At 52.3% G+C, this 17,694-nt stretch overlaps 1 protein-coding gene across 4 annotated transcripts in view; it reads right to left on the bottom strand.

Moving 5' to 3' along the window:
• Window positions 1-17,694, bottom strand: part of LINGO1 (leucine rich repeat and Ig domain containing 1) — a 124,719-nt gene that overhangs the window by 51,046 nt on the left and 55,979 nt on the right. For 3 of the 4 annotated variants that reach the window (XM_062612219.1, XM_062612224.1, XM_062612220.1), the window contains exon 2: window positions 15,221-15,391. In XM_062612219.1, coding sequence (XP_062468203.1) covers window positions 15,221-15,391 — 171 coding nt within the window. Of the gene's footprint in view, window positions 1-10,240; window positions 10,327-15,220; window positions 15,392-17,694 lie in introns of those variants that run through there. The other variant, XM_062612223.1, reaches the window with a different exon arrangement.

Below are 17,694 nucleotides of genomic sequence, written 5' to 3'. Positions count from 1 at the left end.
AAAATACAACAGCAGAGGCTCACCCAAAGCATCTGTGAGCCTATTGCTAGATCCAAGCAGCTCTGCACAAACCAGGCTTGACACACAAACACAGAGCTCCGTGCCATGCAGAGCATCTCTGCACCTAATGCAGCGGCAGAAGAAAGCCAACTGACCCCAAAGCAGAGGCTCCAGCTCAACAGGCAGGGTGTTCAGGTGCCAAGGAGTGGGTGGAGGTGTGGTGGAGAACAGGAAAGGAAGCACAGGTCCCTACACACTCATCTCCTCACATCACATCTCTAAGGACTCACAAGGCCAGCTCCATGGCCATCACCCTGCCCTGACTAGGGTGGTCCAATCAGTGGGTTGAGCACACAAGCCTCCACTGCCCCTCTCTGCATCAGGAACGATCTCTTCATCCCTACCATTCCCAGCCACATCAGCCATCCCCAGCATCCCATGGAGCAACAGGCAGACAGAGATGCTCTTTGCAGCCCCTAAATAATGAAGATAAAGAAACCAGTTGCCAGACACCTCAAAGGCACTGCAGTATGTGCGTGTCCATGTGTACACATGTGCCTACTGAACAGAAAGAGCTCAGCAACATGACCAACCGCTGCTCCAGGGTCCCCATGGGGCTGGAGTTGCTTGCTCCTGTGGTGGGCACAGCTGGGCTGCGGCAAGCACAGGGGGATGCTCCTGCTCATATTGAGCATGGCAGAGGCACCAGGCACGGCTCCTCAGCTGGGAGATGAGCCCAGCAGGGCTGTGGCTTGCAGCCTGGCAGCTGCAGAGCCCACAAGGAGCTACCATTCAGTGGGAGACATGATTCAGAGTGGGGCACGCTGCGGGCTCCCAGGGGCCAGGGGTAAAGGCAGCGCCAGAGGCTGCGGTGAGGGCTCAGGACAGCTGCGGTACAGGGAGATGGAGCACCTACCACAGCAGCACATGCATCAGCTCGCTGTGGTCTGCGATGACACCAAGCATCGGTAGCTGTGGCGTTGTATTTTGACTGAAGCAGACAGGCAGGAGAATGAAAATGGATCCATTTATGTAAGCTGTAACAGCTCTTGATATCTTTCCCCAGCTCCACGCCTTGCTGATGCTCATGTGTGCAGGGTGAGATGGGATCACACCAGGCAGGGGGAAGGGAGGCTGCAAACAGCTCCTGGCCTTGAGAGCATCAGCTGGGGCAGTGGGGTGGCACCCCACAGGGAGACAGACCACAATGAGAAGCCTGATGGTTTAGACCTAGGCAGGCCAGTGCCCAAAGTTGTGGGGTATGGATGCTATAGGGAACCCCAGCACAAAGGCACAAGGCTGGGGGCAGGTACAGCTTCAACTTGAGCTCATCTCTCTGGAAAACCACAGGTAGGGGAAGCATCAGCAAAACTTGGTGACTTCAGTCCATAACAGGGTTAGGGCCGCTGTGAGTTTGGGCACAGCGAGGGCACATACGGGGGTCTAAGTGGAGACAGCTGAGAGAGCAGGAGGAATGAAAGAGCACCATTAGCTGCGGTAAAAGCCAAGGCTGTGAAAGCACATTACCATTACTGGAATAATTTTTCCCGTATTTTTGACAATTTAGTACGAATTAGCTTAATAGAAGAAAATGTCCTCTGTTAAATGCTGCGAATCGAAAGCGTAGAGAAGCACAGCAACGTTTCACTTTACATCTGGACATGTAAGGGTTTTCACAGTTTTTTAGAAGTCAAGGAACTTTCCAACCAAAGTTTTCTTCCTAAAGGAACATGGCAATAACATCATGGAGAAAACAGCATTGGGAAACACCGGGACACTTTCTTTTTGGTGTTTTCCTGCCCAAACAATTCAGGCATGTCTGCCAGCTCTCCCAGTGCTGCTGGAGGGGCACTTCTCAACCACCACCAGAACAAGCAGCAGCTTCTGCAGTAGCATGGCCAGCAGGACAGTGACCATCCATCACCCTGAGCACTGGTGAGGCTGTGCCCCAAGCACCCATGTGTTAGGTTGAAACCCTCACTGCAAGAGAGACATTGAGGTGCTAGAACAGGACCAGAGAAGGGCAATGGAGCTGGTGCAGGGCCCAGAGCACAAGTGTGATGGGGAACGGCTGAGGGACCTGGGGGGTTCAGTCTGGAGAAGGCTCAGGGGGGACCTGTTTGCTCCCTACAACTGCCTGACAGGAGGATGGAGCCAGGAGGGGCTGGGCTCTGCTCCCAAGGAGCAAGGGATGGGACAAGAGGAACTGGCCTCAAGCTGCACCAGGGGAGGCTTAGACTGCCTATTAGGAAACACTTCTACACCAAAGCAGTTGTCAGGCATTGGAACAGGCTGCCCAGGGCAGTGGTGGAATCACCATCCCTGGAGATACTCAAGACATCCAGATGATGTGGCACTTAGGGACACGGTTTAGTGGTGGACTTGGCAGTGCAAGGTTAAGGCTTGGGCTGGATCATAAAGGCCTTTTTCTAACTTAAATGATCATATGATTCTATTGTCTTGATGTGTTGAGACCAGCCAGCTTCACCAGAGCTACCAAAGGCTTCAGCACATGGGTACAGCTAGGGTATCCCTTCTCCTTCTCCCATCCTCCCACAGATCCAGCAGAGGTAATAAACACCATAATGAAATGGCTTCAAAGAACAAAAAGCATATAAGGACAAAGTCAGAATGAATCAAAAAACTAACAAAAATAGCACTGCAATTAGCTCAACTATAAATGAATTAAAAGGTATGAAAGTTTCCTGAATGTCAAGTTGACACAGTTTATGATTTTTTACGTTCAGGAAAGGAAATGGGTCCCTTGGGTAAACCCTGCTCCAGGGCTGGGTATTAAAGGCTTCTAGTGATGTCGCTGGCTGAGGTCCCTTTGATCTGGGCTGCTGGATGCAGCACACAGCTCCCAGCCAGCATGACCCTGCTGCTGCCCTCCTCCTGCATCCTCACATGGGGCTGGCGCAGAGCTGGGCACTGGCAGGGAGGGGAGAGCTGAGCAATTGCCTCTCCACCACCACCCAAATGCCACCAGTGTACCTTCTCATCAGGGTGCCTTCTCATCCCCAGCCTGCCAGCTCCCCTCCAAGTAGGACAGAGGAGCAGGGCTGCTGTCTGTCACATCTCCATCACCTTCACCTCTCCCGCAGGCTCCAGCAGCAGTTTCCTCCTCTGGGGAAAGGAGCTTTCTTTAGCAGCACATTACCTGTCAGCAAAGGCTCTTCCCAATGGAGAGAGTGAAACCATTCTTTCAGGGGAGGAGGGGGGATGCTCCCTCCTGGAGCACGCACTGCCAGCCCCATCCTGCCACAGGAGCCAGCACCTTGGTGGCTTCACAGCAGGACTGAGAGGTGGTCACTCCGCACACCTACAATGCAAGCACCCAGCTCAGCAGCACCGTGCAGGCTGATGACATTATTTCATGCAAGGTCATTTATGGGTGATAACTATGGATACAGAGACACATATATATGCATAGAGATGTATTTCTGCATTTCTCCTGTGCTTTGTACGTATAACCCACAAACTTAACCAGCGAGATACCAACAAACAAAGCAATCTCTCTCAGACAATTGGCAGAGCTGCCTCCGATGTCTCTGTCTCGCCACTGACAATAAGAGGCTCTTAAGCGTCCTGGAATTGTACTGCGAGTTCCCCAGTGCTCTCCCCCCACCTTCACTCCTCTCCCTCGAGCTCCTTCCCGTGTTTCGCCAGCAAAACACTCTGTTACGCAAATAAACATGCAGGGAGGCACAAAAGGCATTTTGTCTAGGATTTCAATACAGCCACGTAGCTCTCATTCAAATATTCAGCTCCAGCCTTCAGAGATCAAAAGCACAGCACTGAAATGAGGCGAGGCACAAGCATCCCAAGCCAATAGCTCTAACTTCCCTTTCATGCCTGTTCTGGCTGAGGGAGCGGACGAGGAATCTGTTATACCCACTGTGGTGGCTCATTCCCTGGGTGCCTGGGCACATCCAGCTCTGCCACATCACCCATCCCTCCTCCATCTCTGCACAACTCCCCACACAGCCATAGATTACAATAACATCCATTAAAGCCTCATGAGCCATGTCTGTGCAACATGGGTACTATGAGTTCTCCAGAGAGGTGCAAGCTGGGGCTGGCACATCCTTGCCTGAGTGAAGAAAGCTCCCTGCTATCAGGAACCTGGAGTGGGATCAGGCCCACAGAAGGGCCCCCATGTCCTGCACCAGCACCCAGACAAGCCATGGCTCAGTGCAAAGGGAGGGTGTGCCATCCTGATTCCCTGGTGCTCAGCATGGCCAGCACTGAGGCATCACTAGCACCCACTGCCATGTTCTCCCAGTGGACCTCTACATGGGTGAAGTGTTCCCTGTCCCAAAACACATCCAAAAGCCCCCCCCTTCCAGCCAGAGACCATCACCATCCACCAGCCTAAACTGCACCACAGGCTCACATTTGGTAACAGGGACCTCTAGAGCTGAGCCTTTTAGCCCTCCTCCTTCCACCTCAAACAGCCCTTTCCCCCATGGGGACCTACAGGATGGAGTCCTAGAGATGCTCTGCTCCTTTTCCCACCTTGCAGGGAAGGTGCTCAGCAGGAGCCACAGGGTTTGGCGTGTTTACTGTATAATATATGAACTCGTACCAGTTTTACAAGCCCCTCCTGGCTCAAATCACATTGTAATTCTGAACAGCCTTAAACTCATTTAAATCCCAATAAAAACACTGCCCTGCATTTGCATTTGCCACGCGTCGGTCCCCGCGGCTGTGGCGACAGTGTTTCCTGTGGAATTGATAATGTTCAGGACTCTGCATTCCAGAAACCATCCCTCCCTAGAACATGCACTTAATAGGGCAATTAAAACAAATAAACAGATGCAGAGAATGGATCTCCAGACAGATTCAGGATGATGCACAGAGCAGTCAGGTGCCAAAGCTTCCGCAGCAACGTAGGAGAGCAGCAGCACCAGTGCTGAAGCCTCAGTGTCCTCCAGCTCTGGGAGCCCAGGGGAGGACAGGGCAGGCACCCAGCTCTGACAGAACAAGGACCCGCAGGCACGCTGTGAGGGGTTCTTTAAAGAGGACAGGGAATGACTAACCAAGTGCCAGCAAATACAAGCACTGTGGATGCTGCGGGAAGCTGGTGCCTCAATGGCACAGGCATCCTGGGGACAGATGGGGACAGATGGGGACAGAAGCAAGAGCTTGCCCTGGTTTCCCACGTTGCCTGGTGTGCGGGTGACATGGGGGAGCTGTGGTTACAGCAGCATCACGCTGAAGGAAAAGATGCTGTGACTGCATCTCACAGTATCCTTCATCCCTGGACCACCGTAAAGCACCAGTCTTGCCCTTCTCAACACAGACAAGTGCGGCTTGCTCTGGCTGTGCTGGAGGAAGCAGCAAGGGGCAGACAGGGACCTTGAGATCAGCAGACACATAGGGCTCTCCCACCTCCACCCAGGCACAGCAGGAGCATTAGGTCAGTGCTGAGCCAGCCTTTGCCCGTGCCCAAGCTCAACCTTTCAGCTCTGCTGCTCCCCAGAGCATTCACGTGCCCCTCTGCACCTCCTGCCTTTCCTCCATTTCCAGCTCTGCTCCATTCCCAGCTCACCACCCCACTCACCCAGCACTTTATGCCTGGCTGTTCTTGGTGATGACATTAACAAGCTCCCCTGAAACAGTGCAATTATGAGCTATACCCTTCCAGCAATAGAAATACTAATTATTACTGAGATAAATGGCAATATCAATGATGAAAGTCAATATTATTGCCTTCTTTGTTCCTGTTTGTTTTATTTGTAGATGAAAAGACCACTCAGCCCGGCTCCCCAGGATGTGGCTGGGAGCTGGAAGAGCTCCTCTTGGCAGGCTCTTCCAGAGCCATGCTCCGATAAGAAATCATACTGCACACACTTGCAAAGGGCTCTCTAAATCAGCAGCTCTGAAAAGCAGGCATCGGCTTTGATTGATTCATAAAACTGAAGCTGCCTCCGTTCCCCCACTCCAGCACCAGGCGAGGGAGGATTTAGGGGAGGGGGAAGGTGCAATGTGGGTGGAAGTGATTAATTGTGGAACATGGCACAGCACTTGGGAACGCTCCACGGTTTGCCTGGCTTTGATGCTCACGCCTTCATCCTCCTCACGCCTTCATCCCCCTCACCCATGGCTTAGCCACCGAGACGGGAACTGAGGACCCCTCCCAGGCTCCGACACTGGCTCTCTCCAGCCTCACAGCAGTGCTGCAGCCAGGCCAGCACTCGACACCTACATTGCCTTATTCAGCAAGTCTGCTCCCTCCGTGCATTCTGAGTCAGAGCTGCTGATTTTGGTGACAAGAGACCTCATTTTAAAGCCCTATTAGCCTTGCAGAGCTAACACAGTTAGAAGCAAGTGAATGGGATGCTAATTTGGGATCACACCTAATGCTTCCTGGAGCATTCCTCTTCACAGCAAAGCGGATGCGCTCCCCACCACTGGCTCCCACACATCTGCAAGGAGGGAGCAGTGGGATACACACAGTGCACAGCCAGCACACCTAGAGCACAAGGGACATCGGTCTTGTTCTAGGGCACCCAAGATGTTGCTAAATTGCCTCCATTTCCTTTCCTGCCCTTAGCCCATCACCAGCAAATATTCATGGGAACAAACCAACCCACTGATCCCCATCTCCAAATAGGAATACAGTGATCAGCTTCCTGTAATGAATACAAACCAGCCCATCTCAAGTCAAGCATTCCTGCTGCCTCCCTCCAAACACAATGAGACCAGGAGCGCTGGAAGCCTTGCAGGAATAATTAGACCAGTTTTTAAAGAGAAATCAGCCTGCCCTGAATATTTCATGGAAGGTAATTTTTTATAAAGCCTTTTTAAAACCCATACCCCCATCTCCTCCCTTGTGCATGTCAGGGGGCAACGAAGCAGAAAGCATGAGCATACAAACCCAAAGAAACAAACTGCCATGCGCACCCAGCTCCTGCTCCTGCTTCTTCCCCGTGTTTAACATTAATGTGACATCCCAAGCTGTGTGTGCACGATGCTATTTGGAAGAGCTGTTTGACTGCTAGAAAACCTCAAGTGCCTCCCAGCCTCACTAACGTGGTACCACAAATAGCCCCCGATGGTCCCCGTCATGGCCCCAAGCATCCACATGGAATCACAGCACTGAAAAGCTCTCTGGAGCTGCTGGACTACAGTGGTGGCATCCAGGTTTGTAGCAAGGGCAAGCAGCTGCGTGCATGGTGCCATCCTTGGGCTGCACAGCCTGAATGATCATTAGCACTTTGCACAATTAATATTCATTCCTGCAAATGTGCTACCAAAAAGCTACGAAGCAACAACGATCTCTTTCTGTTAATGGCTTCATCGACCTGCAGAGAAAGATGCTTTGAAAGAAATCCTGTTTCATCTAGAAAGTGGGAACCAGGTAAAGAAAGGGAATTAAAGGCTTTTCTTGACCCTACTGGGGCAAGGAGCAGACCTTCTGAAACAGCACCTACCAGAATAGGCCATGGACACCTCTCCATGTCCATTGCATCCCTTCTCTCACACCTCTTTCCAGCCACCCTGCACATAGCCACAGCTTTTGGGCCAGCCAAAGACAAGAGTGTTCTGAGTATCCCCACTGTCCCACACAACCTCCCTGGGAGCAACCCCAACCCTGCTGCTACTCCTACCTGAAACCCCGCCATCTGGTCCCCTCAGGGGACAGCATGGGGTGGCAGGAGCTCCCAAGCAGGGTCTCCTGCCACATGAGCAGCCTGGCTCTGGTGCATTGATTTTCCTTGCTCAGAGCTAGGAGGTCGCTCAGCACAATGAGGTTATCAGGGGAGGCAATGCTTTCCACCTGACAACTTGTATTGCTCCTGCTCCAACAAGTGCTGACTGCATGGTGCAGCCCGCTCCCAGGACAGACACCTTCTGGTAAGTGAGCTGCCTTCCCATTCCTCCCCTCTCCAGCCCCTTCCCCTCATCCCTCCTGCATCCCCACGTCACCCACATCCTCTCCCTGCTCCAGCCCACTCTCACCCTGGCCCATTGCAGCATAAGAGGAGGAGCCTGGGTGCCCCAGTCACATTTGTAGGCTTTTGACATAACCCTGATGCTGAAAACTTGCTTTTAAGATGTGAAAATCCAAGACATTCCTGTGACACAGGGCCTCGGTGGAAAACCCGACCTATTGCAAGTGTGATTGCATCACCAGAGCTAGCGACACCAGAGAGGAGAGGGAGGACTTTTTGGGAGCATTTATGGCACATGCATTCAGAGAGGAAGAGACGCATCCCTCAGAAACCACATCGGTTCAAAGAGTCGCTCAGTTTAAACACTAAAAACTCATGCAGTAAAAATCCACTCAGGTTGAGCCCTGCCTCAGAACTAAATAAAACCTCTGCCCACATTATCCAGCCTCAAGGTTCACAGTCTCCTTGGGGAGAGGACTTGCATGTGCTGGATGCTTAGGCCTAGATGCGCCCCCCCAGCACTGGGTCCTGTTTCACTGCTTTTGAGCAGGACAAGGAGCTGTGTACTGACCTTGGGGTGTTCAGGACCTGAGAAGTGGCTGCTGCCCATCATTACACTCCATAGCGCCCAGCTGCCCTGGTCTTGCCCTAGTTAGTGGAGATACCAGGCTGAAACAGATTACACCACCCCCACCCCTCCATCGCCCCGAATTTCCTAGGACATCACTCTTTCTCAAAGGGAAAAGCTCAAGGAAACCTGAAGCCACCTCATTTTATAAATACTGCTCTTAGCAAAAATCCTCAACTTTTTCAAATGCCACCCTGGGAGAAAATAGCCAAATCCGAACCAAAGCAGATGGCTCTCAGCACTTGTTTGTTCAGGGAGGACTCAAACCAGCACAATCATTCCCCAGCTGAATTTTGTTTTAATAGAAGGCCGCTAAGAATAAATGCATTGCAGGGCTTGCTGCTGAGAAGGTGTGAAGACAGAAAACTGCTATCACCATGGTGCGTCCACCCGCTCCATCAGCCCTGACACAGGGGGAACTCCTCTGACCAAGCATCCTTCACACACAGCTTTTCCCAGGGACCGAGAACAGGGAGGGATGAGTGCCTGCATCCATTTCCTGCTTACCAGAAAGTGGGAAACAGCAACAAGAAGCTAGAAATACCCCTCTGCAAAGCTGGAAATAGCTCTCAAACAGCCCCTCGCATGCAGGAGCGAGATGCAAGGTGAGGACAGGCCCCTCTTCTGCATGCAGCAGGTTGAGCCTCTGCAGCCTGCTCTTTGCTTTGAGCAAAAGAGCATGATGGAAAAGGAAATCGCATATCTGTGTGCACGTGTCGGGGTGAAAGCCAGCCATTCTGTTTTGATTCCCTTTCCTCTCAACCAGGCATGGGACATGCCTGCCCCAAGCACAGGTGTCCCTCCCCACAGCACCACTCCTGTGGAGCAGAGATCACAGCACACCCCATCATCTCATACCAACTGGGACAACATCCAACTTGAACAATCCCCCCCCAGCTCTGGCACATAGGAGATACTTGAATCACCCCAAGTTGGTTTTTCCCATTAGGAAGCTGAATTCTGCTCGAGTTGCCTTTTTCCTCTCTCAAGGACTGACATCCTGGGAACTGCCTCAGCCCAGTCAGCTCTGATGTTTGCAGTCTCACACATAGCCTGCATCAAACTGACAGTTCACAGATTCCATGTGAGGATTTGTACGTACAGTACAAGCTGGAACCTGCTCCTGTTTCCTTTAACTGTTCCAGCAAAGGCACTGAAAGGAGGTTGGGTCAGTGCAGAGAGCATGGGTGCCGTGACACAGTAATAGAGACATCTAAAAGCACTGCCTTTTGAGGACCCTCTTGCCTGCCCTCTCCTGAAGGATGAAACTGTTTCTGCCCAGCATCCCCCAGGTTGCAGTGTTCAGATACCCACGGTTCTCTCTGTGCAGGCAGTGTTTGCCCCTCACCATGTAACACAAAGCAGAGCAAAGCCACCCACTTAAGCAGAGCAGTACAACCCTATGACAGAGCCCTTCTTTCTCAACAGTGCCACTGTCCAAATACTCATGTTGGATGTTTCCTGCTAAAATCCTCCCCTGTGCACGACATTTCCTACCTGTTCCAGACACAGAACAGATCCTGGTTGAAAGCCGCATTGCCTCATGCCCCAGGAGGTCTGGGTAGCAGCCCTGAACTACAGGGGGGGAGAAGGCATTTCCACCACACTTATGGCAGCAGAAACCATGCCAGTCCCAGACTCAGCACGACAGAGGTACGGGAGTGTCACATGCTCAGCAATACAACAGTGCCCGAGCTCGTGTGCCACCTACCCAGGTCAGATGAAGGCAGGATGCTGGGCAGTTGGATGCCAGGGGCACGCTGGGCTTTGGCCTCTCCTCTGCTTTCCACTCATGCACTGTGGACAAAATGATACCACAATTAGGGCTTCAAACCTGGCATTTGAGAGGCTAACAGGAGGAGAAAGGCAGGAGCTGGGAAGGCTTTTCCCCCTCTCCCTCCCAGCTCGGCTTAATCTTGATCTGAGCTGCTATTTAAAAAGCTTTAAATCAGGCTGCAACAGACAGAAAAACACAACTACCAAAATTTAGTGGACTTGCAGCTGAAAGGCCCAGAATGAACTGCTTAACAGAAGCCATTTTCCCATGGAAATAGAGCGGGGCTGTACTTAGCAGAGCATTGATCTGCTGACAGCTACCGGGACAGATTTGGGCCAGAGCACTTGGGAATCATTTGCAGTGATCTCTCAAGAAACACATGCATGCAAAAGCCCTCTGAAAACACACTGCTGTAGAACAGTGCTGTGGCTGTCTGCAAAGCCAGATAGCACTCACTGTCCAGCATGGACTCAGGCTGCCCTCAGTAAGCATCCCTGGGCAGGCAGCTCAGCCCCAGGCTTGCCTCCTGGGTGCATCCCTGTACCCAGCCTTGGTGGCTTCAGGTTGTACCAAGCAATGGAATGCATCACACAGGACAGGAATTGCAAAGCCCCAGAACTGCAGCAGGGTCTCACAGCTCAGGACCACATCAGTGGGGGACACTATGCCATAGACCTGGGGTGTTTGGGGGTCCTCCCACAGACGCACTGGGATTTGGAGATGCTGTATTACAGCCAAGGTCAGCCCAAAACACTGTCCAGGACAAAGCACAGTCACACATCCCTGGAGACAACAGGTTGGGTCCTGATGGATGCCAGGAGCTCCAGAACAGCCAGGCAGACTCTGGAAAGGGGGTACCATGGCTGTGACCATGCTTGGAAGGAGCAGTCCCACATTCACCTTTTATACCGCCAGAAACCATTTTCCATCAGGATTTTCACTGTTTCAGGGACAAAAATCAAAGCAGGGGACATATTCCCCTCATTATTATTTCTCCAAATCCCAAGTAGCTCCACAAGCACGGAGGAAAGGAGATGGGAACACTGCTGTGGGCCTCTGCCTGCCCTTCCCAGCACAGGGACACAGCACTGGGCAGACTAGAAGCCTCCCTCCTCCTCTTCCAAAGCAGTTATCATCTGAGACAACCCCAGGAAAGCAGAACCAGCTCATTCCCAGAGGTGTCAAGTGCCCTTGGCACCCACTGGCTTCAAAGCCTGGTGCTCACTGCCCCCAGCCCTTGGCTATTTCTCACCCTCACACAGTCTCCACCACAGCAGCAGGGAAAAGATTACTTGGAATACATATAGGGCAGAGACAAAGGGGGATGCAGTGCTCTCTCCACCTGAGCCACCCCCTTACACACAAAGCTTCTGCACAGACTGGATCTTACAATGCCAATTCTTGGTTCATTGCTTGTTGTGGGGGTTTTTATTCCCATTCTCTGAGTTCATATGGGGGTTGCAGTCAATATTTAGATCTTGCAAGGATCCCCAAAGCAACCAAAATAAACCTTCCAGGTAAAAACTAGGAGCAAACCCATGCTTTAGAGGAACACAATCTGCCCAACATGCCCATCATGATTCCAAGGACACCTGAGGTCCTAACGCTGCTCAAGAGCCTGCAGAAAGCATGGAAGGAAATGGCAAGCAACTTACTTGGTTTATTTCTTCATTTTTGCTTTCACAGATCCCTTCTTTTAAAAGACTAAAAGCATGTTTATGAGTTTAATATACTCAGATGGATCAAAAGCTGTTTAGCTGGGAAGGAAAACAACTCTCCCACCCCAAACCTCTTCTGGGCTGGGACCTGCTTTTCAATCTTCCACCCACAGCAAATACTACAAATCCCTTTTTAAGCTGAAAAGCAGGGACAGGACCTACTGGGGGGGGGGCGGTCCCCCACTCCTCCATCACTACCCCCAGCATCCCTTACCCAGACAGAAGAAGGGACACCAAGGCTGAGAGTCAGGGGACCATAAAGGCATCTGTGTGTAGGGAGAGCATCCAGGGAAGATAGAAAAGATAAGCCTGCCTTCCTTCTTCCTCCTCCATCAGCAGCTTTCCACAAGGAGGATCAATGCAGCCCACTGTAACTGCACCGTTGATCCATTTTTAATTAATGAAAGAAAAAACTAATCATTGAATTAAACTTCTCATTACTCCAGCTGAATATCCTCCAAGTAAATTTAATTACTGTATGAATTTGGTTTCTCACTGTTTCATTAGCTACTGATAAAGATTGGGGGGGGGGAGAAGGAGAGATGAAAACAGAGAAAGAGAATGGAAGATGGGAATATTACATGCAAAACAGAGGTAAACGATTCAGCAGGATTCAGGGGCTTTCTGTAAGGGCCTGGGGAAAGACCCTCCCAAGGAAGCTGGAGGGATTCCCTGTGGATAACCCCCTCCTCTGACCCAGCATCTTCCACACCACATGTGGGAATGCACAGCCCCATGAGCAACGCCTCCATGCATCTACTCCACATCCCAGAAGCTGATCCCTGGCTCCAGGCACCTGGCAGCAGAGCCGAGCTCCAGCACACTGCAAGGACCCCTTAGACATGGAGAGCACAGGGACCACCCTCCCCATCACACCCTGGGTCCACAGCCACCAGCAAACCAGCAGGCAGAGGCTTGGGCACAGCTGGCTCCCCTCCAAATGAGGGCAGACACTGACTTCAGATCCGCAGCAGCCCTGCATCCCCTCTGATCTCGCATAGCTCTCAACGGCCAGTTTTTGCTTGTGCAACAAAAGCAGCACCCCTGTAAGGCTCCAGCAGGGAGGCAGTGCTGACAAAAGCAGGGGAGCACACGAGGATGGCTATCAAACACCTGCTGTCCCACCACACACCGAGCCACCCGCCTGGTACTCGCCCTATGTTAAGGCTCTCTGCTGCAGTGGGAGCCCTGCACGCCCAGGCTGCCGGGAGCCAGGATGCGCCAGCACCACGCTCCTCCCAGGGAGCCGGTGGTGGGTGCATTCCTGCAGCACAGATTGTGTTTATGGCACCATTCTGGGTCTCTCCTACTCTCCCCACTACGACTCAGCCCTTCAATCCTCCTTCCTGGTGAAGGGCATGAGCCATCGCGGGGCAGGTACAGCCCCACGCCAGGGAGGAGCCTGGCAGCCCCTGCCGAGCACAGCATCTCCCTTCCAGCACATGCCTCCACATCCAGCACTTGTATGTGACGGCTGATAAAGTCACATTTGGGATAAGCTGGGGGTGGAGAGGGTGTAGCAAACGGAAAGTGCAGCCTCTTTCTCTAGGTAGCTTTCAGCTGAGCTGAGGGCACGGTGGAAGGGCTATCCTGCTGCTCACAGGGATGGGATTTGGCAAGTGTGGTCAGATAGAACAAGAGGAAACGGCCTCAAGCTGCACCAGGGCAGGTTTAGGTGGAGCTGAGGAACAATTCCTTCCCCAGAGGGTGCTCAGGCATTGGAACAGGCTGCCCAGGGCAGGGCTGCAGTCACCGTCCCTGCAAGTGTTCACACACCGTGGAGATGAGGCCTCAGTGCCATGGGTTAGTGGTGGCCTTGGCAGTGCTGGGGAGCAGTTGGACTGGATGAGCTCAAAGGGCTTTTCCAGCCCAATTGATTCCATGAATCATCCTTGTCACCAAGTGGCCAAAAGGAGCCTCTGCAGGCTTCTTCTGCAGCCCCACAGGTAGGATCTTGCTCACCACAAGGCACAGTCCTTCTGCCTCACATCGGCAGCTTGTGAGTGCCCAAAGTGCTGCCCTTGTGCAAGCTGTGGTGCTGTTGGGATAGGAGGTTGTCATTCCCGTAACTTTGCTACACCTGACTCCAAACCGAGCTGAGATGTCTGAACCCATCCCTCCATGCTTTGGCCACACAAACCAGAAGGTCCCTTCAGCATCGCATTTATTCCTCCTTTCAAACCAGACTCTGAAACAGGGGTCAGGGAAAGCACTGAGACAACAGGCAGAGATGCTGCTCTGCAGGAAGCAAATGGGGCCGAGTGGAACCTGCCACCCATCTGTGACACCCCACAGCAGCCAGGACACAGCAGGGTACCAGCGGCCACCACCACAGCCTCAGGGCTCCATCGCATCCCTGGGATGCTCAGCACAGCATGCTCTCCTCTCAGCACAAGCTTTCTGCTGTAGCTAAAATTAGCTCCCGCAGCCTCTCCTGCCATCCCTGAAGTCATTGGTACAACATGTTCTGCCACCACAGGCTCTTCCCAAGCTCTCACTCAAAAACCCCCAACAATGTGTAGTACATCCCTTGCACGCAGGTTTTGCAGCCATCACCTCCCTCTCCCTGCCCTGAGGGCAAAGCTCCCTGCTCCTGCAACCCTGGTGTAAAACACATTCCACCACCCTCCAACCCCAACAGCACCTTATTCTGAGGATAAGGGCTGGGAAAACAGGAGGGTCGGGGTTTGGTTCCTCATTTTGGTGGCCAAATGGTGATAATAAAGGAATTCAGGTTGAACAAAGTGGGCTTTTTTTATTCTTTGCCGTATTTTAAACCCCCGGTAATAACGTGGGGCTGAATGAAGCATCTTGTTTGGTCTGAAGTGAAGCTTTCATTTTGTTTGTAGGTGGCTTCCCCCCCACACTGAAAAAAAGCCTCCTAGAAAAAACTGAAACCGAAATGTCATCTCGGAACAGATGGCTGAAAGGTTTCATTTGGAAAATGTCAAAATCAAACTTTTCAGTGTTTCACTCTTTTTCTCCCCGCCCCCCCCAGCCAAAACCACTTGCTAAATACAACCTGAATTCGTGAGCTGCTTCTGTTGACTGAAACCTCAATTATTTGGTGCATAAGCTGCTCGCTTGGAGCCCGTTTCTCACGCCTGCTGCAGCGAGGAGATGCACGTGGAGCAGCCAGGGAAGCAAAGCCTGGTCCTCCTCCATAAGGGAGGAAAGCAGAAGCCCAGGGACTCACCGTGGCAGCAGAGCTCTGCAGCTTTGCTCCGGGTGCTGGAGGGGCTCCCTGTGCAGCAGAGGAAGAGCGGGGTGCTGCAGCCCCAGGCGGGATGAACAGCGTGGTCCTGCCTGTCTCATGGGACCCACAGCGCAGCAGCGGGGCACCTCGCTCAGCCCTGGACACGCAGCCCTGCAAGGGGAAGATGGGGAGAGCATGAGAGGGTGCTGAAGGGAGAAACACACAATTGGGGCAGAAGAAGGTGCTGGGGGCTGAGACCAAGCAGAGTTAAGGGATTGGGGCAGGGTGGTGGCAGCAAGCAGCCCTGCCTGGTGTCAGGTCTGCTCCCTGGCTCCACTCTCCCCACCATGCAGTGGCTTCCATTACCTCTTGCCCTGCCCAAGGTGCACTCGCCCATCTGTTTGCTAGCACAGGGTTTTCCATGCCAGTGGCCACACAGGAGAAGCAGGAGGACTCCCAAAGGATAGCAACAGCAGCAAACACAAGCCAAGGGACCATCTCTGGAAGGGGTTGCTCACGCCCCTCCACACACAGCCGTTGATCATTGCAACTGGCCCATGGCAGCATCAACAGTCATCAAGGAAAGCTTTGCCCACCCGACCTGTCCTGCTCAAGGAGAGGTGATGTTTATCCCAAAACTGGTCAAAATCAGACCCTAGGGATGAGGTCCAACCACCATCCCTACACCCTACATGAGGCCTGTGCCCTAGGTGGGTGTCTAGGTGATGTTGTAACCCTGAAGGGCAGTGAAACCACTGAACCACACACAAGGCTCCCACTTTCACCAAGCAGGAATCAGGTTTTGATTGCAACGTTCACAGCCCAAGAGTTCTCAAGCACAACCCAAGTCCAGCAGCCCCAAATTCTGGCTTGAATTCAGGGCCTCAGCACACAGGAAGGAAATGGAAATATACAAGACTTGCTATTGCTCCCCAGAGAGCTGCAAGATTCCTGGGTGCACCAGCAGAGAAGCAAAACAGGCCAAAATCAGGAGGGCATTCCCAAGAAACCACCTCCATGGTCATGGGTATAAAAACATGGTTTCTGTTCCACAAGAAGCCAGGTAAGGAAAGCACACACCACAAAATCCTATGAAAACCAGAGCTGACACCTAACCCCAAATCCAGTTCAGGTTAGAAACTTCATTTCCTTGCCCCTTTTGCCTGTGGCTCAGTTCAGGGGCAGCTGCACCAGGATGCTGCAGGAGCATCACCCTTCCAGCATGAGCACGCACCGCAACGCCAAGGCTGGTGTCAGGAAGCCTGTTTCCAGGAGATCACTAGCCCGATTGCTAGATGAAAGAGGATTAGATGAAGCTTAGACTAAGCATCTCAACAGTATCAACCCGTAAGATGATGCTCAGCCCCTGCTACTGTTAAGGTAACACGGAGACAGATTTATCTGCTAGGAGAGAAAAGCCTTCCTTCTCCTCAGCATGGAGAGGGGGATTTGCCAGGTCCTCAGCATGTCCGCAGGGCAGGGCAGACCAGGCTGCCTACAGGCAGGGCTCGGCCAGATGGGATCACATGGAATAAGAGGCAGACCTGCTCCAAACTCAAGCCTCCTCCAAGCTCGGGGGTGGCTAGAGGAAATTAAGCCCATCTGGTCCTGAAAACATTGTGCTATAGAGAGGTGAGGAGGCTGCAAACCTGAGCTCTAAGGAAAGCAAAAGCACCAGAGTCAGCCAGTGAGCTGCCCATCAGGGAAGGGATGCTGTGTCTCAGGCTCTCTACTACAAGGAGTGATCAGTCAGCACCAAAACCAGCCAGTTTGGGTGTATTCAATAGGAAATATCTCCCTTTTCCCTCTCTGAGCCCACTTCTCATTTTAAGCACCTCCTCACTTTTTCCCCTCTCCCCAGTCCAGACTCCACTGTCAAGCCCAAACACGCACTGCATTTCTGCCATATGCATCAAATGAATCATTCAGAACCAAACTGAATCTTTATGTTTTCCCTTTCTCCCTTGAAGGGAGGATGCTAAACCACGGAGCCTGGAAATCCATTTGTTGCCCTGTTCCTACTCAAAGCCAAGGCAGCAGAGGGCTGGTTGAGAGCAGAATCATGGGAGGTAGCAGCCAATGGGGGATTTAGAAGTGCTGCTGCCAAAGCCTCCATCCCGAGAGATGGATGTAACAAGGGAGCAGAACGGGATCTGGCATGGGGAGATGGGGGGCTTTAGGAGCAGGTCCTGAGCATCACTCATGTTTACTTAGGACCAGGCCAGCAAAGGAGGTGAAGTGGGTACAGGGAGGCAAATCCACCATCATGAATGGGGCAGGAGGGGCCTGATCCCTCATGTTTGCGAGGAATGGAAACTGAGATTTAGCCAAGAGTATTTGTGAGTACTGAGGAAAAGAAAGCCGTTGCCACTGAGAATAATGGGGCTTTCTTGTGGCTGGCAGCTGAATGGAATAAATCTATCCACTGGGCATAAATTGCTTAAGCAAAAAATACTTCTCAACTTGAATACTTT

The sequence above is a fragment of the Pezoporus occidentalis genome, unplaced genomic scaffold (genome assembly GCF_034315485.1).
Source record: "Pezoporus occidentalis ecotype Australia unplaced genomic scaffold, CSIRO_AGI_Poc_V1 ctg159, whole genome shotgun sequence".
Lineage (NCBI taxonomy): Eukaryota > Metazoa > Chordata > Aves > Psittaciformes > Psittacidae > Pezoporus > Pezoporus occidentalis.
The sequence above is the reverse complement of the archived record's forward strand: the minus strand, read 5'-3'. Positions and strand labels throughout refer to the sequence as shown.